This window comes from Rhinatrema bivittatum, chromosome 3 (assembly GCF_901001135.1).
Source record: "Rhinatrema bivittatum chromosome 3, aRhiBiv1.1, whole genome shotgun sequence".
Classification (NCBI taxonomy): domain Eukaryota; kingdom Metazoa; phylum Chordata; class Amphibia; order Gymnophiona; family Rhinatrematidae; genus Rhinatrema; species Rhinatrema bivittatum.
Window position 1 is genome coordinate 297,508,183 of NC_042617.1, and position 27,473 is coordinate 297,535,655.

Here is a 27,473-nt window from a genome sequence, read left to right on the forward strand (position 1 = left end):
GGCACATTTAAAACTAATCGGAGAAAGTTCTTTTTTACTCAACGCACAATTAAACTCTGGAATTTGTTGCCAGAGAATGTGGTTCGTGCAGGTAGTATAGCTGTGTTTAAAAAAGGATTGGATAAGTTCTTGGAGGAGAAGTCCATTACCTGCTATTAGGTTCACTTAGAGAATAGCCACTGCCATTAGCAATGGTTACATGGAATAGACTTAGTTTTTGGGTACTTGCCAGGTTCTTATGGCCTGGATTGGCCACTGTTGGAAACAGGATGCTGGGCTTGATGGACCCTTGGTCTGACCCAGTATGGCATTTTCTTATGTTCTTATGTTCTTATAACTAAAGACTGCAGGTGCGCATCTGTGCCACCAGCTAGAGTCAGAGAAATACAGAGTGATTGCAGGTGGCACTCTCCTTATGTAGCTGTGCCCAAAGTTCTAATTGTTCTCTGACTCCACCTGCTGGGAGGGATACACAATCCACTTTTCTGGACTGATCTGGGTATGTTCAGGAATGAATGATGATGCACAACACCATCCACACACTCCTTATTAAAATCCTAGATCTGTCCATATAAACCGTGCATTAAATTCAGCTGAATTTATTTTTATGTGTATGGCCAGACTGAAAATAAAAAAACAAAACAGGACAACTGAGTGTTCTGTTCAATACCTAGGACAATTTCTTAGAAAACGGTACCTTCCTTGTATAAAGCAAGACACACTCCTTGTGATATAATGCTGTATCTGTAGTTCTGACTGTAAACCGGAAGAAATAGGGATCACAAACACCACAATGCACTGGGCTACTAATCCCCAAACCGGAACAACTAGAATCCTCCCTCCCGAAACTGGGTTATATTCCACGGCTAGCTGGAGCATCAGCAACAGAAAGTGTCTGAGGAGGGGGTGAGGGAAAAATGAAGGAACAAAAATTATAAAACAGACCCCCCCCTGCCCCTCAAACCACAATGGGAGAAGACTCAGAAAGGGTGCCTGTGCAATATTATAAAACTGCTCAGTTGCCATGGTAACTTCTTTCTTTATATCACTTTTACCAGTAGCAGATATTGATATACAATGCATCTCTCATCTTGTTGTGCTTTGTATGGACATGTGTGTACACAGTACAGATACTGGAGTGAGATCAACACTTTATACATGTGAAGACATTCCAAGATCAGTAACTGAAAGACAGCACAAGAGCAAAACTAGGCCTACACTCTACAGAACACATATATACAATGATATGGCATTTACATATATAGTAATATATATATATATGTGTGTGTGTCTGTATATATGTATATATATATAAAATATACATGTAATAATATAAAACAAAGCTGGTAAAAAGTAAAAAAAAAACCAATTAAAATTAAAAAAAGCTAAGCCAAAAGTCAAAATTCAAGTTACCATCTTTACAAGCTTTAGCAAACAAAGGTTAAGAGGATCCATAAGAAAATTTATGGAAGCCCGCGATTCATTTCATCTTTGGAGGAATCGACGATTAGAAATTTCACTTCGTATCACAAGGCAGTAAAAGTCCATTAGCTAAAGCTCCTAGAAATAAGAGAAGTCCTGCTTTGCTTTCAAGCCGTGGTGGATGGATCTCTGGTGCACCTGGACCTAGATATTTCTGGGGAGCAAGCCTAAGGGGATTAGAAAAGAAGGAGAGAAGTTTCTTCTTCTTAGAAGCCTCCTGTGCACTTTTCAGTGATGCCACAGCTACCGTTGCAAACCAAGAGATTGCTGTTTTCCTATAGTGCAACCTTGCATATGAACCTGGCCTCAGCAGAGGATGGCAGTTTAGGGTTCCTTATAAAATACAGCACTGGTCTCTTTACTGGAATAAGGTCTAGGGCTTGTTACAGAAATACAGTGCAGTCCTCCATACATGAATAGTGACCAGGCACTGATGCAGCAATACTGTCCAGGCTTTGATATAAGAATTCAGTGTAGGCCCCAATGGAATACAGAGATCTTCATATAGGAATGTGGTCCAGGCATGTATATAGGCATATGGTCCCAGTCTGGTTATGCAAATATGGTTCAGACCGTATTATAGGAATAGGGTCCAGGTTCTCTTACAGGAATATCGATCCTCTTCCATATACTGTGAGGTGTCCTAGCATTGCACTGAAAGCCACGGGTTCAAATACCTGGAGCTGTTTCAGCCTTTTGACTTCCTGGGGCCGTATCTGTGTACCTTTCCTGCCTGGTGCTTGGCTTCTAGCCTGAAATCAGACTAGATTTTCTCACTGATTCTCTTTAGTAAATTAGCACTGGCCCAATCTGTAACTCACACAATCTCCTTATGTTTTCTATATATACTTCATAAGAAGGGTCCTATTGTCATGTCTCTGGATGTCTCTTAGGGGACAAAATACACAGTAGGTTGTCTCTTTAGGGCAGGGCACATAGAGCAGGGAATTTCCTGGGGGGAGGGCAGAGAACACCCTACAGGCTGTCTTCAGGCATTCTTCCAGGGTAAGGACACCCAGCAGAATGTTTCTTGGAGGATGGAAGCATCCAGCAGGGAACCTTTTACAGGTACAGGAAACTTAATTTACAGACCAGGGCATATCAAAGACTCTTCTATAATTTGCCTGGCGCTGGGAGGAATGACCATCTTCACCCATCAGAAAAAACTATGGGAAAGAAGGGAAATCTAACAGATCCAAGACACTTTTAATAAAGTACCTGAAAGGGAATCTGTGTTCTCTTAGTCAGATGACATCTGCTGCCCTCAGAGTCCTGAGAGGAGATGATGCATACCAATATGACGTTTCGCCTTTATATTTAATTTGGGATGCAAAATGCCTAGCTGCCCAGTTACAGATATAGAGTGAGTGGATTCCAAAGTCTAAGAGGTGGAACAGGAGGAACCTGAGAGAGAGAGGGGATATAAACTCTCCCTGGTTCCCCATGTCCTCCCTGAGAGTGCAAGGAGGAAGGACAGGACTTCTAAGTCCCAGCTATAAAGCTGAAATATAAAGAACCCTCAATCCCGGAAGACAGAGAAAGGAATCTCTTCCATCCACCAAGTCTAAAAGCTAGAATAGGATGACAGAGATAGAGTGGACCACCCAGCATGTTTAAAGAGTTGGAACACATCAAAGCCCTCCTCACCAATTTCACCAACAAAATATCAAGACACCAAGTCTGAGGGGAGGCACAGGTGGAGTCCAATTGTGAATAGTGGCCGGGAGAAGGTTCTTCAGACCCGTTCCATAGACCAGGGGAATGTTTTTTTTCTCTTTGTAAACTGGTTCTAAAATCTGGAGAAAAGAGAAAGAACGTGCACCAGGAAAACTGGTCAGGGCGTTGTCATTGTGCACCAGGGTGTTGTCATTGTGGGTCAATAGAGGCATTAAAGGAGCAGAGAGTACAATGACAGCACATCTGACAGAACTTTGGAGCACCAAGAGAACTTCTCAAACAACCTTACGATTAGCAGATCCATAGAAAAGCAATGCTGCTGCTGGAACAGGAGAAAATCTCTCTTTTCACTATCAACTTGAAGTCAGATTTTACGAGAATAGAAGCTGTTGTCTTTGAAGGGCCCCTTTTGAATGGTCCCTGCAATCGTGCTCTCACAGTAGGGACACTTTCAATCAGACTTTGGTAGTTTGGGGTGTCCTGTGGAGGTACCACTTAACAGGTGAAATCTTCAAAGTTGCCCCGGGCTGGGTGATGAGGTAGGATATTGGCAGTATATGTCATGCCTGCTGGGTGACCCCTCATCCCTTCACACGGATTCTGGGAAGAAATCAGAGAGAGAGAGAGAGACAGAAAAAAAAATCCGTCAAGGGCCAAAAACTCAAAATAGAAGCAGCTGGTAAAGATGGAGAGACTGGATAAGGAAGAGAAAGAGAGCGAGAGAGAGAGAAAGCAAACATGTGAATCTAGGGCACAAGTGCTCAAAGTGACATTCACTGCCAATCACACTGGCAATTCAAAAGGCACACATGTCCAAGAGTAAATGAACGGAAGGCCCATTGGTGCTGACACCCATCAACCAGGTAATTCTTGATATTTGCCACGTCACACCAGCTGAGCTAAGAAAACATTCTCAGCAATAGCCCAGAAGAAAGGAGAAGAAATGGGGGGTGGAGGGTGTTGGAGGGAACATGGACAGAGATCCAGAAGGGAAACAGAGATGGCAGTAAAGAGGTGAAGGTTAAGGAGAAAGGGGAAAGCTGATGGGGCTAGGGGAAATGAGGTGACATGCAACAGGAGCCAGGAAAACAAAGAGCAGGGAGTCAATGAAAGAGAAAAGAGAAGAAAAGAAACATCAGGAAAATGATGAATGTGATATAAAACCTTTGGGATGAACTATCAAAGGGCGACAGAGTGGCTAAGATATCTGACTATACTTATCCGGCTATCTTTAGGATAATTTTCAGCCACAGCATAGCCGGCTAGATTTTGGTTGAAAATTAGCCTAAAGTCAAACTTAATCAGCTATAATCTAGTTGCTGAGCGGCTCTATGAAAATGTACCCCAAATGATGGTACAATGAATCCTCCCCCCTGGACCCGTCATCCAACCTCCCATATAGATGGGACTCTGCCCAACCCCAAATTCAAAATCAGTTCCCCTCATGATTTTGACTTGTATGGTGTGTAAATTATGAGTTGAGTATGTCCTCTTTACTATTGTTATTCTTTACTGTACCTCACCCTAGGCATTAATTTGTAATGATTAGGTTAAGAAAAAGTTATAATAAATACATAAATTAGCTCTCCCCCTGCCATCTCTGTAGTCAGAATTTAATTAATTATTTATTTGTTTGTTTTTATATACTGACGTTCAAAATAAATATCACATTGGTTTACAATAAAACAAAATAAACAGTTGAATAAAACTAAGCACATTAAACAATAACTAATTAAAAGAAAAATGCAACAAATCATAAAATACAAATCAATATTATAAAATACAGTAAAAGTAAATAAAATTCTTAAAAAATCTGCAATATAACTAAAAATTATGAGCCAGGCAACTGAAAGGCATGAAATTTCGGTTGATGTTAGGTGAAAGCTTGTTGGCATAGCCAGGTTATAATACCCTTTTTAAATGTTTTGGTGTTGGGTTCCATTCTAAGCTCTTGAGAAAGTGAGTTCCTGTTGCGATCCCTCCTGTTGCTGCGCTACAGGAGGTATCTTACCTTCCTCCCGGAGGCCGCTTCAAAGCCAGGGCCTCTCCTGTGCACCATCCGGGACTTGCTCCAGGGCCTGTGAGGCCTAGCTGTTCCTGAGGCCTGCCTGTGGCTTGCATACCTGCTCTATTGTGGGAGGGAGGGAGGCGGAGGCGGCCGAAGGCCGCTCCGCCCCCTTAAAGGAAAAGGAGAAAAAAGGACAACAAAAGAAGGGAAGGACAAAAACACAGAACTCCAGCGCCCCCTTGCGAGGGTGCTGGAGAGTACAAGCATGGGACAAAGGGAGGGAAGGAGGGGCGACAAAAACTAGAGGCCACTAGGACACACGTGGCCGAAAAAGCAAGCAGGAGGCTGGAAGCAGGAAGCAGCAGTAGCTGGAACCAGCAGGCAGCAGCAGCAGCAGGCTGGAAGGGCTTCAGGGGCCTGGGAGGCCTAGCAGACACAGCTCCAGGGCCTGTGTTCCATCCGGGACTTGCTCCAGGGCCTGAGAGGCCTAGCTGTTCCTGAGGCCTGCCTGTGGCTTGCATACCTGCGTTTGGACTTCCTGTTTGGCGACGCCCTTCTCCTAGGGGCCGGCCCGCAGCTCTGTACCCCACTTATAGGGCCAGCGAGGGGCGGTCCTGGCAAACTCCTCCTAGGGAGTTGCCTACAACCTCCAGTATATAAGGACTTTCTTGTCACTTGCAACTTGCCTTTGGATCGGGCTCTACAGTTGCCTGTAACCTTCTCCTCGATCCAGGTCATCCGTGGTCTTGCCTGTGTTGATGGTGCCTTGTCCTGTTTTGATGTCTGTTCCAGTCCGTGCCTTGCTGTGTTACCTGATGTCTGATCCAGTTCCTGCCTTTCCTTGATGTCCTGCCTTGTGCTGCCTGGAGTGCAGCATTCCTGCCTTGTGCTGCCTGGAGTGCAGCGTTCCTGCCTTGAGCTGCCTGGTGTGCAGCGAACCTGCCTTGACTGCCTGGAGTGCAGTATTCTTCCGCCTTGTCTTCCTGGTGCTCTCCCGCTCCCAGCGTGGTCCGCGACCAGCCTTCCTGGGCTGAGTAGGGCGCGTATGGGACGGGGTGGTCCGCGACTCAGTCCCGTGGGTGGGCTGAGTAGGGCGCCCTCAGGGACAGTGCCCGTGTCTCCTTCCAGCCCTCATCTTCGATGTCTGCACTAGCCTTTGTCTATGATGTCTGCACCTGCCTTGTCTACGATGTCTGCACCTGCCTTGTCTACGATGTCTTCAGTGTAAAGGACTCTGTCTGCCCTCGCCTCTGTCCGGCCTGCCGCCCATTGCCGTATCCAGCGGCAGGTCCGAAAGGGCCGGGAACAGTCGGAGGACCGTTCATCAATCAACTTCCCAGTGTTGGTTGCCATGGGCGTGCAGGTCCGGCTGAGGGTCAGACTCCACCCCTTACTCCCTGCTTTGTACCCGCCTGGCTCGCCATGCCTGCCCAGCTCACCTCCCATGGTGTGGCTTGGGGTTCCTCCTTGAGTCCTGCCGTGGCCCAAGGGCTCACCACCCGCTTGAGACGAGCGCGCTCCACGCGTGCTCATAACAGTTCCACAGCTGTGGACCTGCAATTGACAGGGCTCTTTGTCTGACTGTGTTAAGGTGTGCTGACTTTGGTGAGGGGATGGGCAAGGTTCCATCAAAGGGGCGTGGGATAAACACTGTGGATCCATAAAATCAAGAGGCCGTCAATAAAGAGTGGGTGGCTCGCCAGAATGACGGCTACTGCCTGGAGATAATACCCTTATTCAATAAACATACACATGGTTACTGTGACTCCAACATCGCTCTAAGCTACAACAGCAAGAGGAAATGTGGAAAAAAGGATTCACACTCACAAAGCGGGGAGTAGCTGGCTTGTTACGGCGGTTACTACCCCAAATCAAATAAGCCTGATACTTCACTTTCAATGCATATCCGGCATAGCTCTCTGCTTCAACGGCAGGGGAGAAGAAAAACTGATACTTCACGCATATCCAGCATAGCTCTCTGCTTCAACGGCAGGGGAGAAGAAAAACTGATACTTCACGCATATCCACCATAGCTCCCTGCTTCAACGGCAGGGGAGAAGAAAAACTGATACTTCACACATATCAAGCATAGCTCCCTGCTTCAACGGCAGGGGAGAAGAAAAACGGATACTTCACGCATATCCAGCATAGCTCCCTGCTTCAACGGCAGGGAAGAAGAAAAACAACCAATAAGGGCTGAATAACATAGTCTAGGTAAAACAAATTAGCAATGGTTACATGGAATAGACTTAGTTTTTGGGTACTTGCCAGGTTCTTATGGCCTGGATTGGCCACTGTTGGAAACAGGATGCTGGGCTTGATGGACCCTTGGTCTGACCCAGTATGGCATTTTCTTATGTTCTTATGTTCTTAAGCATGGGTGTAGCTTGCTTATTGCGGCGGTTACTTCCCCTACTACCCCCTAATTAATCAAGCTTGATATTTCACTTGGATGCAGCTCCATCACTGCTCTCTACATTAATGGTGGGGGTGGAAGGGAAATAGAACCAAAGAGCTAAGAGAAACAGATAAGTATGAGAAAAAAATGTGTGAAGCTTGCTGGGCAGACTGGATGGGCCGTTTGGTCTTCTTCTGCCGTCATTTCTATGTTTCTATAGATCTTGTGGCTCTTTGAGGTATGTGAAAGTGGAGTGCTGAAGTGTGCCATTCCATCTTATTATTGTGTAGAGTTTTATGGATTAATGATAAGAGTTTTATATTGGGATCGGTAAGTAATTGGGAGCCAGTGTAAGTCTTTTAGTACTGGGGTTATGTGTTCTGATAGTTTGGTATTTGTTAAGATTCTGGCGGCCGAGTTTTGTAGGAGTTGAAGGGGTCTGGCAGTGGAAGCTGGGAGACCTAAGAGGAAGTGCATAACAGTAGTCTATTTTCAAAAATAAAAGTGCTTGTAAAACTGTTCTAAAATCATGGTTGTGCAGTAGCGGTTTTAGTTTTGTTTTTTTAAAACGTGTAGCTTATAAGAATAAGATGCTCCCCCAGGCCCTTCCTCCCTCCCACCCAGCACCCCTCCAGAATCTGCACTTACCACTCCGGAGAGTGCCCGTCTTCACCGGCAGGAAGGATGCAAGAACCTTTCTTACTGGCAACTACTGCTCATTGCTGAATGGGGGGCAGGGGTACGAGAGAGGTCCGGGAAGTCGGCCGGAGTGGGAGCAGGGACTGAGAAGACAACTGAATCTGACTTCCAGAATTGTGAGTGGGGGAAGGGGGGGGTGGGATCAGCAGGATAGTGGATTCAGACTTCAGAAGCGGTAAGGGAGACCGGAGGGACAACTGATTCTAACTTTGGGGATGGGAAAGGGGATTGGAGGAACGGCTGATTCTAACTTTGGGGATGGGAAAGGGGATTGGGGGAACGGCTGATTCTGACTTCTCCGCCAGAATCCCGGGTGGGGAGCATGACAACTGATTCTCATTTCTGCAATTAAGAAAGTGGATTGGGAGCAGCTGACTTTGATTTCAGGGGTGAGAGGTGGGAATTGGAAGACGGGGGGGACAGCTGATGCTAATTTCTGTGATTGGGAAGGGGGAATCAAAGCCCCACAAGAAGGCTGATCCACACAGGGTGGTAGAGTCCCGTTGTGAAGGGATTCCTGGCTCATTTTAGGCCAGCTTTCCTTGCCCCTAGGTTTGGGTGCCTAACTTAGGTGCCTATCACTGAAAAATCAGCACTATGGGCCCAATATCTCTTCCTGTACTCAGGGACAACCACATTTAGGGCCTCATTAACTAAGGCTTTTTTATTTATGCATGTATGTGTCCACGCATTGATTTACTATAGTATTTTATAACACACGTGTATGGTATTTGTGCGTTTTATAAAGTAAGTGTATCTCTACCACGCAACATACGTACATATGTAGGCTTACGTGCAAATGTATGCAATGCACTGAAACCACACACATCAATGCACTGAATGTGAGTACATTACCCACCTATTTTAAAAATATAAATGTGCAAGCTGGTGTATTGTGTTACGATCCCCCCTGTTGCTGCGCTACAGGTGGTCTCTCACCTTCCACCGGAGGCCGCCCCGAAGCCAGGACCTCGCCTGTGTTCCATCCGGGACTTGCTCCAGGGCCTGAGTGGCCTAGCTGTGCCTGTGGCTTGCATGCCTCTGCGTTTGGACTTCCTGTTTGGCGACGCCCTTCTCCTAGGGGCCGGCCCGCAGCTCTCTACCCCACTTATAGGACCAGTGAGGGGCGGTCCTGGCAAACTCCTCCCAGGGAGTTGCCTCAACCTCCAGTATATAAGGACTTTCTTGTCACTTGCAACTGGCCTGCAGATCGGGCTCTACAGTTGCTTGTAACCTTGCCGATCCAGGTCTACCGTGGTCTGCCTTGCGTTGATGGCTCTCTGTTCCTGACCTTGCCTTGATGTCTGTTCCTGACCTTGCTTTGATGTCTGTTCCTGAAGCTGCCTGATTCCGTTCCTGTTCCAGTTCCGGTTGTTCTGCCCTATGTCTTCGTCTGGTTCCTGAGCCTTCTGTCCTGTTGGGCCCTGGAGTGGCCAACAGGAGGGATTCGTCCCCCGGGCTCTTGAGCTTCCCTGCCTGCCAGCCGAAGGGGCTTCGGATGTCAGTATCCCAGCATCGGAGTTCCTGCTCGCCTGGATCTTCCCAGCACTCTCCTGTTCCCAGCGTGGTCCACGACCAGCCTTCCTGGGCTGAGTAGGGCGCGTATGGGACGGGGTGGTCCGTGACTCAGTCCCGTGGGTGGGCTGAGTAGGGCGCCCTCAGGGACTGTTCCCATGTCTCCTTCCTGCCCTCTTCTACAATGTCTTGCTTCAGCCTTGCCCTGATGTTTCCAACGTCTTGCTTCAGCCTGTCTTGGATGTCTGCTTCAGCCCCGTCTGACGTCTTCAGTGTAAAGGATTCTGTCTGCCCTCGCCTCTGTCCGGCCTGCTGCCCATTGCCGTTCCCAGCGGCAGGTCCGAAAGGGCCGGGAACAGTCGGAGGACCGTTCATCAGTCAACTTCCCAGTGTTGGCTACCATGGGCGTGCAGGTCCGGTTGAGGGTCAGACTCCATGCCTGCTCCCCTGCTTTTGTACCCGCCTGGCTCACCATGCCTGCCCAGCTCACCTACCACGGTGTGGCTTGGGGCTCCTCCTTGAGTCCTGCCGTGGCCCAAGGGCTCACCACCAGCTCGAGACGACCGCGCCCGCGCGCGCTCATAACATATTGTATAAAATGTGTGCGTCAATGAAACTACCAGTTTTACCAATTAGTCCACCATTAGCCCAGTCCTTCTGCATCTTAACAAGACCCTCCTGATTTTTCAGCTTGAACTCCCCTTAATTCATCCAGACCTCCCTCCTGGTCAGTACTACAAAATAAAAATGTTTACTATCACTTAGATCAGATAATTAGCAGGTGTAAGAATACGCGTGTATCTTTTATAATAGCAGCTTACCCACATAACACTTTTAGACTACTACTTTTTTACATGCATATATGTGAGTGCAAAAGTGAACATACACACATATTTTGAACTCATAAAATAGAGAATATATAAGTAGAGGCTATTTATATGTCTATATGTTAATTTTCACGTGTGTAAAGTTTTAAAAATTCACCTTTAAGGGTGCAGTACAGTATATCGGATGAAGTGATCTGTGCACGATCTGGGGGTGATCAAATCTGATGATCCTAAGGTGACCAAACAGGTAGATAAAGTGATGGCAAAAGCCATAAAGATGCTTGGGTGCATGGGAGAGGAATAGCCAGCAGGAAAGAGGAGGTAATAATGCCTCTGTAAAAGTCTTTGGTGAGACCTTATTTGCATACAATTCTGTAGACTGCACCTTCAAAAGGATATAAACCAAACAGAGTCCAGAGCTGCCAGGAAGGAGATTTTAGGCCAGTCCTGGATTTCTGACAACCCCATAGTGTTGCATTATGGAACTAGCTGCACGGATCTCAAAGGTTAAAATCAGGGACTACAAATGCTACACTGCCAGAAAATCTCTCTCCTGGAAATTGTGTAATTAAAAAAAAACAAAACAACTTAAAACATAGCTATTTAAACAAGCCTACCCTTAACCTCTGCGTATCTTAGTCTTGCCACGGCTAACCCCCCCGCCAACATAGTTGCCCCCCCCTTTATTTTTCCCCCAGAGTCCTGAATCCTTCTCCCCATAGATCTTGAAACTCTCCCCCTTAGATCCTGATTTCCTCCCCTCCCAGACCTTGAATTGTTATTATCGTTTTAATATTATACTGCTTTCGTATCGTTTAATATTATACTGCTTTCGTGCTTATATATTGTTATGCCAGTTTCCTTCTCATCTCCCTGTTTTGATCACGCCCTTGTTTTATATAACTTTTGTCTTTCTGTTTTCTATTTGTTACCCTGTTTCAATGTAAACCGGCACGATGTCCCTACGAATGTCGGTAAAGAAAAAAAAAGCTTAAATAAATAAATAACTGTGAGTCCTTCGAGAGGGTGCCTGCTAAAATGGTCAACTGTCTTCAGATAAAGCATATAGGGACAAACCTAAAGATTTTAAACAAGTATACCTTAGAGGAAAGTAATACGAGATATGAGAGAGACATTTACACACCTCCAAGGAATAAATGTAGAGGAGGAGGGTCTCTTTCATTGAAAGGAAGCTCTGAAGAGGGAGTCATGGGATGAGGGTGAAAAAGAATAGACTCAAGAAATAATATATAGAAATATTTCTTCACAGAAAGGGTTGTGGAAGCATGGAACATCATCCCTGAGGAGTGGTGGAGAAAAAGAAATATGAAATTCAAGAGAGCCTGGACAAGCACAGAGGATCTCTAAGAATAGGGAGGGACTAGAAGCTTAGAAGAATGTGGACAGCAGATGAAATGGGTGCATGCAAATGTTCCCGTCTATTCTCAGCCGCTTGTACAGCTTTTTACCCACCTCCCCCCCCCCCCCCCGAGCAGAAGACCAGTGGGGGGCCGTGGTGAAGCTCATCCCACAATGGCCTGAAGCAAAGAATTCCTGGGGGAATTCTGCGCCGTTCACAATTCTCCTCCTGTACATAATTTAAATGTTTTGTGCAGAATTTAGACTAAGCAGCCCAGTAGAACCATCCCACTCGCAGCAAAGATTGGAGAGGCAGAGATAAACTGCAAATGGAGCCAATCCCACTCATGGCGAATTTCGAAGAGGCCAGTAGGCAACGAGCGGAGCCCATCCCGCTGGTGGCAAAGAATGGAGAGGCAGCTAGACTGCGAGCAGAGCCTATCCTGCTCATGGTGAGGATATGAAGCCTGGTGTGATGAATGGAGCCCATCCCGCTTGCGGCCAAAGATAGAAGAGGCCCGGTGTCCATGAGCTGAGCCCATGCTACTTGTGGCCAAAGAACACAAAAGAGAGTCCCAGGATAGCTATAGGTCGAGCCCATCCCACCTGCAGCTGTGAGACAGCCTGAGAGTCCTATTGTAGAGAGTGAAGTGGTGTTTGTGTATCTGTGTGCGAGAGACAGAGAGAGAAAGAGAGAGAGACCCTATTGGGCTGATACAGTAAAATGGCGCAGGAGAGCCGGCGCTCCGAGGTGAGCGCCCGCTCTCCCGACGCGTACCCAGGCCACTCTCCTGGGCGCGCTAGGGACACTAGCACTTTCCTAGCGCCTCCTCCTTATTGGCAGAGCAGCGGCTGTCAGTGGTTTGACAGCTGACGCTTAATTTTACTGGCGTTGGTTGTCGAACCCGCTGACAGCCACTGGTTCATAAAACGGACGCCAGCAAAATTGAGCATCCGTCTTCCAACCCGCAAGCCGCGGCTTATTTTTTTTTTTTTTAACGATTTAAAACATTTTTTTTTATTTTTGGTGGCCTCCAACTTAATATCGCTATGATATTAAGTTGGAGGGTGTACATACAAGCAGTTTTTTCGGCTTTTCTGTACACTTTCCTGGTGCCGGCCAAAATTAAACTCCTGCCTGAGAGTAAAATGTGCGGCTTGGCTGCATAGTTTATTTTCTGGATCGCGCGGTACTAACTAATAGGCTCATCAACATGCATTGCATGTTGCGGGCACTATTAGTTTTCGGGGGGTTTGCTGCGTGTTTTCCACGCGCTATTACCCTTACTGTATAAGGGGTAAAATTGCACGTGGAAAACACCGGCCAAACGGGGGCTAACGGTGCGCTCGGGTCGAGCGCACCATACTGCATTGGCCAGTATGTGAGGCAGTGTGTATGTGAGCAAGAGATTGAGAGCCTGTGTGCCTAAGTGAGGATGTGTGAGAGAGAAATTGTGTATGAGTGAGGATGTGTGTTTAGGTGTGAGAGAAGGAGCCCGTGTGAGGTTTGTGTTTGTTGAGAAAGAGAGGGAGCCTATTAAGGTAGGTTTTACAAGAAAGAGAGGAAGCTTGTGTGAAGGGGAGTGTATGTGAGAGGGACAGATGGAGACTGTGTGTGTGTGTGTGTGTGCGTGCGTGCGTGCGTGCAAGAGAGAGGGAGTCTGTGGTGTGAGAAAGTGGGCAGAGTGAAAGGGGTCTGACCACAGGAATAGGACGATAGGATGTTAGAGACACTCTTAGAGTGTACTTTTAGGGGAATTCTTCTCAAATATTTAAAAAACTGCATCTTTGAGTAATACATTTTCTCTATTACATTTTACATTAATTACTCATTGTGATGTATATTCTGTTTGACTAATATCAGTATGAAGAATTTTGCAGAATTTTACATTTTGTGTGCAGAATTTTTAACTGAACTTCGGGTTAGTTTGCAGTGTTAGTAACCTTTCTCTGTCTCCTCTGCTGGAGGGGAGGCAAAACCCAGGAGTCTGGACTGATCTGAGTAGGTACCAAGGAAATTTAAAGTTTGCGTATAGAATTCCCCAGGGAATATAAGAAGAGACCCTCAAAACTCGGGGTGCTCTTCCCTTCTTCCTTCCCACATGGCCTGCATGGGCAGGAAGGAGGAGGAGCATTGGCTTACAACCAAAGAGGAGTGGCATCTGTGGCTGTTATGGTTTTGAGGTGTTTTGAGTGGATTCTTGGGTACTGTGGAGATGACCACGCCCACGGGAAGAAGCTCCGCGAGGAGCCACAGTACTAGGCTAGACTCAAGACACACAAACACAGAGATTCATCTTTTATTATACAGTTGAGGTATGCCACCAGAGGTGGCAGTAGTGAGGTGATCCAGCAGTAGCAGTCCAGGGACCCTCGGCAGAGGGGACCCGTCTCACAGAGATAGTATAGGGAGATCTTGATGCAGGTTCCCAGTGCAGCAGAGCTGTAGATGAGACAGACTGAAAATGTTAGATTACTCACTAAGCTGGTAGCTGTATAGGTGGAGATCCCAGCAGGCAGAAGTAGTTGAATACAGGCACCGAGCCAGGGAGAGCAGGCCCTTGAGGAGCGAGTACCTGATCCCAGATAGGCACCTGAAAGAAAGCAAAGGGCCCCCCGATGAGCGGGTACCCAGTTAGAGAAATACCCCCGAAGGGCAGAAAGAGCTTCCAGCGGCAGCAAGGAAGCGGCAGAGTAGCTCAGACTGGAGGCTTTCCATCCATTCACGAGCCTTGCTACTCAATGAGCTAGCAAACAAGGGCAATGCTAAATACCCGATGGCGTGATATCACTCGAGGGGGACGCCCCCAAGGTTCCCGCCATGACATGGATCAAGATGTGGGTGGCATGCGTGTGCGCGCAACCTAGGAGGCCCTTAGGAGAAACATGGTGTGAGGCTTTGCCATTGCCGTTCCAGGGACGCTGGATAGAGTGGCATGCAGATGTGGCAGCAGCCATCTTTCCAAGACTAGCGGGGAGAGCAGAGAGAAAGGTGAGACACAAAGGTCGAAGCCGCTGAGACCGACGGACGCAACAGTGGCAGGGCGGATTCCATCTCATGGCTGCTAAGGAGTCCCGGTAGCAGGGCCGACATGGATCCCATCTCCCGGCAACTCATGAAGAGGAGGCCCAGAGGCAAGAGGGAGGCTGAGGCCTTGTAGAGAGTGTGTATGTATGAGAATGAGTTGAGAGACTGTGTGTGTGTGTGTGTGTGTGTGTATGTGAGAGAGACAGCATGTGAGAATGACAGCCTCTGTTACTGGGGTGGACCCTTGGACTGAGATGAGGTTGACACTACCTGCAGAGAGGAGCCCTGCAGGTCCTCGTCATTGGCTGGCGGAGCTGGCCAGTGCGGAGACCTAACATGACCTTCACCAATACTAGCCCTCGTTCCCTGCAGGTTGAGCCCTTGGGTACCCACAAAGGATGGAAGGCACGAGCTGAGTCAAGGCATTCCTAGGAACAGGGCAGGCAGCCAGCAGTGGAGTCTGGGAGACGTGCCAAGGGTCGAGACAGGTGGCAATCCAACAAAATCCAGAAGGCGTACCAGGAGTCAGGGCAGGCGATGATCCAACAAAGTCTAAAAGGCGTGGGTGGGGACCCCAAGCCATGATTGGGAAGCGCGGTGTTAGCGGCGGGTCCCTGCCACCACGAGAGAGGTCAGGGCTGGTTGGGTCATGGTGGGACAGTCCCCGAGTGAGTAAGGCCGGCCGTGAAGCTCTGTGGCCAGGGAGCGTAACAGTAGCCCCTCCTATAAACCTCCCTCCTGAGGGTTTAGGTTTCTTGGGATGAGAGGCGTGGAATCGTTTGAGTAGTTTCTTATCTAGTATGTTGGCGGCTGGTTCCCAGGTATTCTCCTCTGGGCCGTATCCCTCCCAGGATCAAATATTCCCACTTCTTGTTTTGCCAGATGTCCAATATTTCTTTTACTTGATAAAGCAAATGTTGCTTACCTGTAACAGGTGTTCTCACAGGACAGCAGGATGTTAGTCCTCACATATGGGTGACATCATCAGGATGGAGCCCAATCACGGAAAACTTCTGTCAAAGTTTCCAGAACTTTGACTGGCCTCTACTGGGCATGCCCAGCATGGCACTAACCTTGCAGGTAGCAGGGGTCTCCCTTCAGTCTTATTTGATAGCTACAAGCAGTGCCGAAAAAATAAAACAACAAAACGTTACAAACCCAACACCGCAGGGCGGCGGGTGGGTTTCGTGAGGACTAACATCCTGCTGTCCTGTGAGAACACCTGTTACAGGTAAGCAACATTTGCTTTCTCACAGGACAAGCAGGATGGTAGTCCTCACATCTGGGTGAGTACCGAGCTGAGGATGTCCGAACATGCACCAAATGTACCCAACGGCGTGCAACAGGCACAACAACTGGGGTGGAATTTGGTAGAGGGCATCCTGAACCCCACCGGGCAGGCGGAAGGGTGTTGGTACGTCACGTTGGAAATAGGTTACGCAGGACAGATTGGCCGAAGATGGAATCTTGTCTTCCGGCTTTGTCTAGGCAATAGTGGGCTGCGAAAGTGTGGAGAGAACTCCAGGTGGCAGCACTGCAAATGTCAGGAAGCGGCACCGATCGTAGGTGTGCTACTGAAGTCGCCATGGCCCTCACAGAGTGTGCTTTAACACGGTCTTGGAAAGGAATGCCTGCTTGCTGATAGCAAAAAGATATGCAGTCCGCCAACCAGAAGGAGAGAGTCTGCTTAACCACAGGTTGCCCTAGTTTGTTGGGGTGGAAAGAGATGAATAACTGAGTGCTCTTCCTGTGGGCAACTGTAACGGTCTAGGTAGAACGCTAGAGCCCGTTTACAGTCAAGGGTATGCAGAGCCTGTTCCCCTGGGTTGGAGTGGGGCCTGGGAAAGAAGATAGCTAGTCTGATGGATTGATTAATGTGAAACTCCGAAACTACCTTAGGCAAAAACTTAGGGTGAGTGCAGAGTATCGCCCGGTCCTGCAGGAGTTTAGTGTAAGGCGGATAGGTAACTAGGGCCTGTAACTCACTAACCCTGAGAGCTGAAGTGATAGCCAAAAGGAAAATCACTTTCCATGTGAGATATTTTAGGTCACAGGAGTGAAGAGGTTTGAAAGGTGGTTTCATGAGCCGCCCGAGAACCAGATTAAGGTCCCAAGAAGGGGCTGGAGGATGTAAAGGTGGCTTGATATGGCGCAAGCCTTTCAGAAAACGTGTTACGAGGGGTTGTACCGATATAGGGACATCCCCGACACCTTTATGGAAGGCGGCTACTGCACTGACATGCATTCTGATGGAAGAGGTCTTTAGACCTGATTCCGATAAATGCCAGAGATAGTCCAAAAACCTTGGGATTGGACAGGAAAAGGGATCAAGGGATTGCGAAGAACACCATGATGTGTACCTTTTCCATTTATAGGAATAAGATTTTCTTGTGGAAGGCTTTCGTGAAGCAATCAGGACACGAGAAACCGAATCTGAAAGGTTAAGTGGTTGAAGAATTAACCTTTCAACATCCATGATGTCAGGGGCAAGGCCTGAAGATTGGGATGACATAGACATCCGTCGTTCTGAGTGATCAGAAGCGGGTGCGTTCCCAAGGGAATGTGCCTGCGGATGGAGAGATCCTGGAGTATGGGAAACCACACTTGGCGTGGCCAGTGAGGTGCTATCAGGATCATGGTTCCCTTGTCCTGACGGAGCTTCACGAGAGTCTTCGAGAGAAGAGGAAGTGGAGGGAATGCATAAAGCAGATCGGTTGCGCACGAGAGGGAGAATGCATCTCTGGGCTGAGAGCGCTCGCTGCGAATGAGGGAGCAGTAATTGTCCACCTTGCGGTTCTGAGGGGACGCAAAGAGGTCTATTTGGGGATGACCCCATTGCTGGAAGATGGAGTTTGCCACCGAGGGATTGAGAGACCACTCGTGCGGTTGGAAGACACGACTCAGTTTGTCTGCCAAGACATTGTGCACTCCCGGCAAGTAGGTGGCCCTGAGGTACATCGAGTGGGAGAGCGCTTCCGCCCTAATCTGTGCAGCTTCCTGACACAGAAGGAAGGAGCCTGTGCCTCCCTGCTTGTTGATGTACCACATGGCCACCTGGTTGTCCGTCTGAATCAGGATGACGTGATTTGATAGGCAATCCTGAAAAGCTCTGAGAGCATATCACATCGCTCGAAGCTCCAGGAAATTTATCTGGTGTTTGGCTTCCTCTGGAGACCAAACTCCTTGTGACTGCAGATCAGTGGTGAGAATGAGTTGAGGATCTGGCAGGTGAAAAGGCAGTCCCTGGAGGAGATTGTTCTGATCTTTCCACCAGGTGAGAGACAGACGGAGTGTGTCGGTGATGTGGACAATGGTTGACGGAGGCTGAGTCGCTTGAATCCATTGTGACCTCAGAGTCCAATGCATGACTCTCATGGCCAGGCGGGCCATTGGTGTGAGATGGACTGAGGACGCCATGTATCCGAGAAGGACAAGGAATTGTCGAGCTGTTGCTGTATACTGAGACTGCAACTGATGAGCGAGGGACACGAGGGTTTGCACTCGTTGTTGAGGTAGGAAGGCTTTTGCCTGTAAGGTGTCCAAGTCTGCCCCAATAAACGATAAGGTTTGAGATGGGACTAAATAGGATTTCTCGTAATTGACGAAATTAGAGTGTGTAGGGTCAAATCCAGGGACGATCGAGCGGCTTGCTGTTTCCCTGTTTCCCTGTTTCCCTGATTAACCAGTCGTCTAGATAGGGGTAGACGTGAACACCTTCTTTCCTGAGAAAGGCTGCGACAACCACAAGACATTTGGGAAAGACTCGTGGTGCCAATGCTAGGCCGAATGGAAGCACTTGGTATTGATAGTGCTTTGGGCCTACTAAAAACCTGAGGTACTTGCGATGAGCTGGAGTATTGCAATATGGGTGTACGCGTCCTGGAGGTCCAGAGAGCAGAGCCAGTCTCCTCTTTGTAGAAGAGGGAGAAGTGAGCCCAGGGTTACCATCTTGAACTTTTCCCACTGGAGGTACTTGTTGAGGGCATGTAGGCCCAGAATTGGATGAAGCCCCCTGGATTTTTTGGGGATTAAAAAGTACCGGGAATAGAACCCTAGGCCTTGTTGTGAAAGAGAGATGGGTTCTATTGCTCTTAACTGGAGAAGAAGGGAAAACTCCGGCTCCAGAGGGACAGAGTGGTCGGTTACTCTCCACGCTTGTAGAAGTGGTGATTCTGGTGGAAGAGCAAGAAAGTTCAGGTGGTAACCCTGAGCAATGATTGCTAGCACCCATTGGTTGGTTGTAATTGATTGCCACATGCCATGAAAGTGGCACAATCGACCTCCCACTGGTATGGCTGGCAGAGGGATCAGAATGCTGCTCTCCAAGGGAACGTCAAAAACCTGAAGCAGGCCCCGGCTAGGGAGCTGCTTGTGGCTTTTGCTTCCGGGGCTGGCGAGGCTGAGATTTCTGATAAGGCCTCGTAACTCGGGACCTTGTTGGTGGAGGATAGTACTTCCTTGGGCAGAAGAATGACTTCTTAGAGTCCTTCTTGAAGGGCTGTCTAGAAGGGAAGTCAGAAGGTATCGATGAGAGCTGTTTGAGGGTCTCATGATGGTCCTTTAATTCAGCCACTATTTGCTGAACCTGTTCACCGAATAGATTATCTCCTATACAGGGCAGGTCAGAGAGCCTGTCTTGTACTTCTGGGCGAAGGTCAGAAGACTTGAGCCAGGCCCAGCGTCTTGCCGAAATGGCAGTTGCAGACACTCTAGTGGAGGTGTCAAAGATATCGTAAGCTGTTCTTATCTCATGTTTTCCTGCCTCAAATCCCTTGTTGACAAGGGTTTGAAGATGTTCTTGAAATTGGTCAGGTAGGGTTTCAGAGAAGTCCTGTATTTGCTTGAAAATGACCCTGTTGTATTGGGTCATGTACAGCTGGTACATGACCCAATACAACAATCCTGGAGCAATCCTGAAGCAATCCTGGAGATAAGCATGGCCCCTTGGAACACTCGACGACCAATATTGTCGAGGAACTTGTGTTCCTTGACAGGAGGGTAGAGAATTCATGCTGATTCATGGTGATCGCCACCAGAAGAGTAAATTGGGGAGCAGGTGTGTCATAGCCTAGGGTCATCTCCCTGCTGACTCCTAGGCTTGGTAGATTTCCTGCTTCACAGGGCATTGTGCTAGAAGATGGACCTTCTCAGCGCAATAGAAACAAAGTCCCAGGGTACGACATCAGTGCTTCTCTTTGGACATGAGGCGACTCCGTCCCAGCTGCATTGGTTCCTCAAGTCAAGATGAACTGGGATCTGTTGCTGGGCTTGGGACCAGGGGACATGAAAATGATGTGACAAGTGTGACTTGCCTTCATGGTGTCCTTAACTCCCAGACCGTTGCTGGAGATGGCGGTTGATCATCCTGGCGAGATCAAGGAGGGCCTTGAGGGATTATGGGAGCTCCCTCTCTGCTAACTTATCCTTTATTCGGGAGGATAATCCTTTCAAGAAAAACCAAGACCAGGTAGGGGGTCTGGAGGGGGGTCCTTTGAAGGGGGGTACTGTTGCGTCCATAGGTCTCAGTTGGCTTCGACCTCTGTGCCTCAGCTTTATTCCTTCTCTCTCCTCAAGCCTTGGGAAGATGGCTGCTGCCGCGTCTTCATGCTGCTCTCTCCGGCGTCCCTGGAACGGCAACGGCGATGATGTTCACCATGGATTTCCTGAGGGCCTCCTAGGGTGCGCGCGCACACACCACCCACGTCTTTATCCACGTCATGGCGGGAACCTCGGGGGTGTCCCCTTCAAGTGACGTCACGCCATCCGGGTATTTAGCCTGCCCTTCGTTTGCTAACAAACTGAGTTAGCAAGGATGGGATTTGCTCTGGTCTAAGCTGCTCTGCCGCTCCCAGCAGCCGCTGGAAGCTCTCTCTGCCCTTCGGGGTTAACTCTAACCTGGGTACCCGCTCCTCTGGGGCCCTTGTGCTTTCTTTCAGGTACCATTCCTGGAGACTCGGTACTTGCTCCTTGAGGGCCTGCTCTCCTTAGTGTGGTGCCTACAGTTCAACTACTTCTGCCTGCCAGGATTCTCATCAATACAGTTATCTACTTCAGTGAGTAACTAACATTGTCAGCTTGTCTCATCTTCAGCTGCTGCGCTGGAGTCTGCATCCAGGACTCTCTCTTTTACCCTGCGCTGCATACCATCTATACGAACGTGGGACTGGTCTCCTCTCCTGAGGACCCATGGACTGACTACTGGGTTACCTCACTACTGCCATCCCTGGCAGTACCACCAAGCTGCATAATAAATACGAATTCTCTTGTCTGCATGTATAGTCTAGCCTAGTACTGCGGTTCCTCACGGGGCTCCTCCCCATGGGAGTGGCCATCACCGCAGTACCCAAGAATCCACTCCAACACCTCAAAATCCTAACAGTGCCTGCCAACATTTCCAAGAAGTGCTGCTGTTGTTGGATTTTCTGAGCCAAGCCTGGAATGGCCTGGAGCCCCGAAAGATCCGCTGGGTCCATGGCCTTAACAAACTGTTACTGGGGTGAACCCTTGGACCAAGACGAGATTGATGCTACCTGCAGGGAGGAGGTCTGCAGATCCTTGTCGTCGGCTGGTGGAGCTGGCTGGAGCAGAGACCCAACAAGACCTTCACCAATACCAGCCCTTGTTCCCCACAGGTTAAACCCTTGGGTACCGGGGCCAGCTGGACTTAAGCGCAGGTCTCTGAAGGTGAACAATCCCACAAAGGACAGTAGGCATGAGCTGAGTCAAGGCATTCCTAGGGTCAGGGCAGGCAGCCAGCAGTGAAGTCCGGGAGGTGTGCCAAGGGATTGTACATAATTTCTGTACTCAGGGCCGAGGCAGGTAGCGATCCAACGAAGTCCAGAAGACGTACCAGGAGTCAGGGCAAGCGGTGATCCAACGAAATCCAAGAACAGTCCGAGGTCAAGGCCAGAGAAGCAATCCAGAAGAGGACAAGGTCAGGAACATGGAATCAGGAGCACAGAGTCAGGAACACGGAGTCAAGCAACTAGCTACTCACATGGAGCTTGATCTGTTGCTGAGGTGAAGACTGAAGGCAGGGGCTGGCTTAAATAGTTCTGGAGTGATGACGTCATCAGTGAGGGCCACTGGGCTTTTCCCGTCGCAGGCCCTTTAAATGCTGCAGAGAGGCATGCATGCACGCCTAAGGAAGTGCTGGCTGAGACCAGACGTCGGTGGCGTGGGCAGTGGCCTCGAGCTGCGAAGAGGAAGCATGGCATTGGTGGTGGATCCCTGCCGCCGTAAGAGAGGTCGGGGCTAGTTGAGTCGTGGTGGGACAGCGACGAGTGAGTGAAGCTAGCCGCAAAGTTCTGCAGCTGGCGAATGTAAACAGCCTCTGTGTGTGTGTGAGTGAGAGAGCATGTGAAAGTGAGTTGTGTGTGTATGTAAGAGAGCATATGGGAGTGCAAATCTGTGTGTGTGTGTGTGTGTGTGAAATAGAGATACAGCATGTGGGAGCCTCTGTGTGTGAGAGTCAGCATGTATGTGAGAGAACATGTGAGCGTGAGAGCCTGTGTTTGTGTGTGTGAGAGTGAGACAGCATGTGAGAGACAGAGCCGGTGTATATATATGAGAGAGAAACAGTATGTGAAAGTGAGAGCCGTATGTATGAGTGACAAAGACAGTATCTGAGAATGAGAGCCTGAGTGTGTGTTTGAAGGAAAAAGGGAAGAAGACAAGTGGAGAGAGAAGAAATGGAAAGAACAAAAGACCCTGTAAAAGGAATTGGGAAAAGACTGTGGAAAGGAAGCCTGGGACCAACCAATTAGAAAATTAAGATCAGACAACAAAACAAAACAAACATAATTATTTTGAATTTTTAGTTCTCTTTGGTAACGTGTATTGCATATTTGTATTTAGTTCTTCAGTATTCCACTGTTCAGTCTGGTTTCTCTGGCTTTCCATTTTATTTTTGTCTGCATGTTTCTGTTTTTAATGTGTAGTCTCTTATTCTGTATTTTTGGAGGAGAAGTCCATTAACGGCTATTAATCAAGTTTACTTAGGGAATAGACACTGCTATTAATTGCATCAGTAGCATGGGATCTTCTTAGTTTTTGGGTACTTGCCAGGTTCTTATGGCCTGGATTGGCCACTGTTGGAAACAGGATGCTGGGCTTGATGGACCCTTGGTCTGACCCAGCATGGCAATTTCTTATGTTCTTATTAGGTAAGGGTCTGCCTGTGTTCTGCATATATAACTGAGGTGCAGTATTTCTGCTCTCATGGAGTTTTTCTGTAAGTGGTGTATAAGTGTTCTAGGGCATGGTATAATAACTGCATTGCTGCCGTGTCATAGATAATGCTGCTGCTGTTTGAGTCCTGAGATAGTGCTGGTAGGTATGGCAAGGTTCTAGGTGTCTTTTTTTTTTTTGCAGGGGTTTGTGTTACTTCTCAAAGTATTTGGCAGTGAAGTGTTTGCAGTTATTGAGATGAGTGTGTGTATGGAAGCGGAGGAGAATTGAGTGAGTATGCATATGCGTGGGAGTCTGAGGAGTGAATGAGAGTGTGTGAGTGTGTGTGTGTGTGTGTGTGTGTGTTTGTGAGAATGAGCACATATGCATGTGAAAGAGTATGGGAGTGAATATGCAAGTGTGTGTGTGTATGTGAAAAAGTGTGTATGCATACTGCTACGAATGTTCCCCCTAAGGATTGGGTTGCTGTGAGCATTAAATTGATAGGCTTTTTTCATCAAAGAAAGTAGTGCTCACAGGGCAATGAAACCAAAAATGTTTGCTCATGAACAAAAATTGTTGCACACTGCAACCCAATCCTTAGAGGGAACATTGGTTGTATGGTCTTTATCTGCCATCATGTTTTCTGTTTCCCATTCTTGTCTATTTGGAAAAAAAAAGCTTAGTAAGATTGGTTAAATTTAACACTTAGCCCTAGTCAATTTTCAAATGATCTGGTCTAGCTGCCTGACTCCCGGTTTGGCAGCTAGACCTGTTGAAAACTGACCCCTTAATTTGTAATGGCATTTGAAAAATGAGGGCTCCAGCCCTTACAGTCAAATACCAAAATGAAAAACATTATTTGCTATGCTCTGAATCTCCTTTTCCTTTGATATATTTCTCACCAGCAAATTACTATGCAAATGAAAGGGAAAGCTGCCAGACACATGCTTATCTCTGCAGCATGAGTTTTTAAGGCTTCTAGTGTCTTTTTAACCCCATTTATTCTAAACTCGCATAGCAGGAGGTGCTGCAGGGCAGGAATGAGGTAGACCGGCAGAACCGTGTATGGGGGATATTAGTACCAGAAAAGGGGCTGCTGCAGGGCAGGATTAAGGTGCATTAGCAGAACTCTGTGTGTGTGTGTGTGTGGGGGGGGGGGGTGGGGGTGGGGGGAGAGGCATGTCATTACTAGAATAGAGAGGGTGCTGCAGGGCAGGATTAAGGTGCATTGGCAGAGCTGTGTGTATGTGTGAGTGTGTGTGTGTGTGAGGGGGTGGGGTGGGGTGGGGTGGGGGGAGAGGCATGTCATTACTGGAATAGAGGGGGTGCTGCAGGGCAGGATTAAGGTACATTGGCAGAGCTGTGTGTATGTGTGAGTGTGTGTGTGTGGGAGGGGGGGGGGGGGGGGGGGAGAGGCATGTCATTACTGGAATAGAGGGGGTGCTGCAGGGCAGGATTAAGGTGCATTGGCAGAGCTGTCTGTGTGGGTCTCAGTGCTGCAGTTAGGACTCAGGTGCACTGGCAGAGATGGAACAGAGAATCAAGCTGTGTATTTTGCTGTGTGGGCAGAGTAAGGATTCAGGGCGTGGAGGAGAAAACACAGCAAATGATTATTGTAATGTCACACGCACACACATGGTACTCACATGGCGTTTGACATCATCCATGCTCAGGGCCACTCCTTTATCATTGTTGTTCCTTTTGTGATCCTTTTGGCATTTAACCTTGCGACACAGCTTGTGCCTCAGGACCTGGGAGACACAAGGCAAAAGAATCTGGGAAGATCCATCTTCCAAAAACCACTCGTCCAATCAAGGCATTTAACTTACCCTCTCCCCAAACTCCTGCTTCCACCTCTTTCAAGTGTGAGGGAGAAATCCCCTTGATCTATCCCCACAAGCCTCACCCACCTGCATCTCCTCATTCCCTCATCTCCCTGCCAGTGTTCCTTGAAGCTCTGGAGGGAATGGGGGCAAAAGACTTTGGACACTGACAAGGGCATTTATCTGGATAACTACTGAGTTATCCGGATAAATGCAGAGGTTTCGATATTGGTGCCACTTCTCTGGAGGCAATGGGGCGGAGGTAATTTTCTTGGCCAAATCTGGAGGCCATCAACTTTTGTAAAATCTTTGTGAGTGCTTGGGAAGGGAGGTGGGTTCAACATTTCTCTCACTTAGGTGGGGGATTGGGCTCGCAGGCTTAGCTACTTTTTTTTTTTTTAAACATGTTCCACCATTTAATCAACTATATTGTTTGAATATAGTCAGATATATACCTGGATAACAATTAAACCGAACTAGCGATAAATTTATTCAGGGATATTCAGCAGGACTTTTATCCTGTTGAATATCCCTGATTACTTATACGGCTAAGTTACCTTTTTTGTGTGTGTTTTTAAATATTGACCTCTGCGGATTTATGTGTCAGAAAAAGCCATAGAAGAGGAAGTTTGAACAGTTTGTATCTGATCACTTAAACATTGCCTATACGCAGAGGCGTCCCGAGGGTCTCCAGGTGCCAATGCATTTATATTGCCTCCCCCGCGTGTCCCCCCCCCCCCCCAATCCTCCTTGTGGAAATGCTTGCAGTCACATAAAATCACACTAATGCAAACCCGGGAAAAAAAAAAAGAACTGACAGACTGCTGTAAACAGCCTATGGAGCATAAGCTTCCCTGCCTGCAGACAGGCTGCCAACACTGCCCCTTACCTCTGTGGTACTGTAAGCAAAAAAAAACCAAACCAAAACATTCTCTAGTAAAGAATAAGATCAAGAGTCAAGGAGTGTGATGTAAAATTTATAAATTCTTCCAAAATTTTCACTTCTGACCATCAGAAAAAAAAAACAAAAAGGAAAAACCATTCCAAATGTCTCCTTTTCTCCAGACCTGCAGACATCACTGCAGCCTCATTACAGCACACTGCCTGTCCCCTTACCAAATACAGAATAATTGACTACAAATTAGAAAGGGAAACATGGAGACATAACCCGGGCATGCCACATTGTCCGCCCAGTATGGCTGAACAAACCCTACTTCCCCTTCCCAATAACAACATCGTTCCATATCCAGATAAGCCTTTTTTTATTTCTTTATTCAGTGGATGAAACGGCCACAGCAGCTTTATTTAACATACCTAAAATGCAAATGTAAATGTTCTAACTCTTCACTGTATCCCCACTGTATCCCGTGAAACCTGAAGCTTCCTAACTAATCCCTCAATAGTAAAGCCCAGCAGCATCCTGCTCTGTTAATGCTGTTGCTAAGGGCATGCGACAACAGTTCCTCTGTGCTGTTTTCCTCCATCTCACTGTTTAACAGCCTTCCCCAGACCACCCCTACCATGGTCTGATGATAACTGCCCAGACCCCCCTCCCTTTCTATCAGGGACCTGGGACGCTAAATTGCCCATGGCCGTCACCAACCCAGGTGCCGCCCCCTATCAAAATGGCACCTGAGCATTAACTGTTCAAGTTGCACCCTCTTCTTGCACTGGTGAGGAGCGCCAGCTATCCCACACCCAAATGGTGCTGCCTCCCCACCTTCCTGGCTTCTTCTATGTCTCCAAGGACCCTCATCAGAGGATTGGCCAGTTCAGACTGCCAGGATGGCCATGATACTTGCTAGCCCTGCCCTAGTCTCCTGCCTTCCCCCCTCCCTCCAACTCATCTCTGGCCATGCCCTCACTCCCAGATGGCAGCCCTTGTTATGTAGCCCATGCTCCCCTATGCAGTCTGGGCCTTCTAAAACTGAACTGGAAACCCCCAAAAAGCCACTTGCATCTTCCCTGTACTATAAAAATATAGAAATATTCAGATACTTATTTCCCAGAAATGACACAGAGGAAGTCAAATTCTTCCCATTTCCCATCTCAGAGAACCAGAAGCAATAGCAGCCTCATTCTCTTAACCCTCCCAGGCTCCAGCAGTCTCGCTCCCCAGCCCTTTCTCCCCTCCCAGACAGACTCATATGCCGTGCAATAATGCAAACACAGAAACATCGCCTTTCCTCATAAAACAAAATCAAGAAACATACATCCATCATATTAGAAAACCATGTTAATAAAAAACAATATTTCAAAACAGATGACGAATAGAGCATCCAAAAATAATGATTAAACCAATTTTAAACATTCTCCAAAAATCAATAAAATATTTCAGAACAACAGACATATCAAACAACAACCAATAATTACAACTAATAAGGATTAAAAAAAATGTTCCTGTCTCCATACCTGGGAAAGGAAAATTGGTTTTTACCTGTTAATTTTCGTTCCTGAAGTACCAAAGATCAGTCCAGACAAGTTT

The 27,473-nt window shown here is 47.8% G+C and overlaps 1 protein-coding gene across 2 annotated transcripts in view; it reads right to left on the minus strand.

Annotated features, from left to right (window-relative positions):
- Window positions 1-1,023: 1,023 nt before the first annotated feature.
- The window catches only part of LOC115087614 (acid-sensing ion channel 1), a 520,530-nt gene continuing 494,080 nt past the window's right edge, over window positions 1,024-27,473 (minus strand). For both annotated transcript variants that reach the window (XM_029595019.1, XM_029595018.1), the window contains 2 exons: window positions 24,812-24,916; window positions 1,024-3,759 (listed from right to left, as the gene is read on the minus strand). In XM_029595019.1, the coding sequence (XP_029450879.1) occupies window positions 3,655-3,759; window positions 24,812-24,916 (210 nt within the window). In that variant the 3' untranslated portion in view covers window positions 1,024-3,654. The remainder of the gene's footprint in view (window positions 3,760-24,811; window positions 24,917-27,473) is intronic.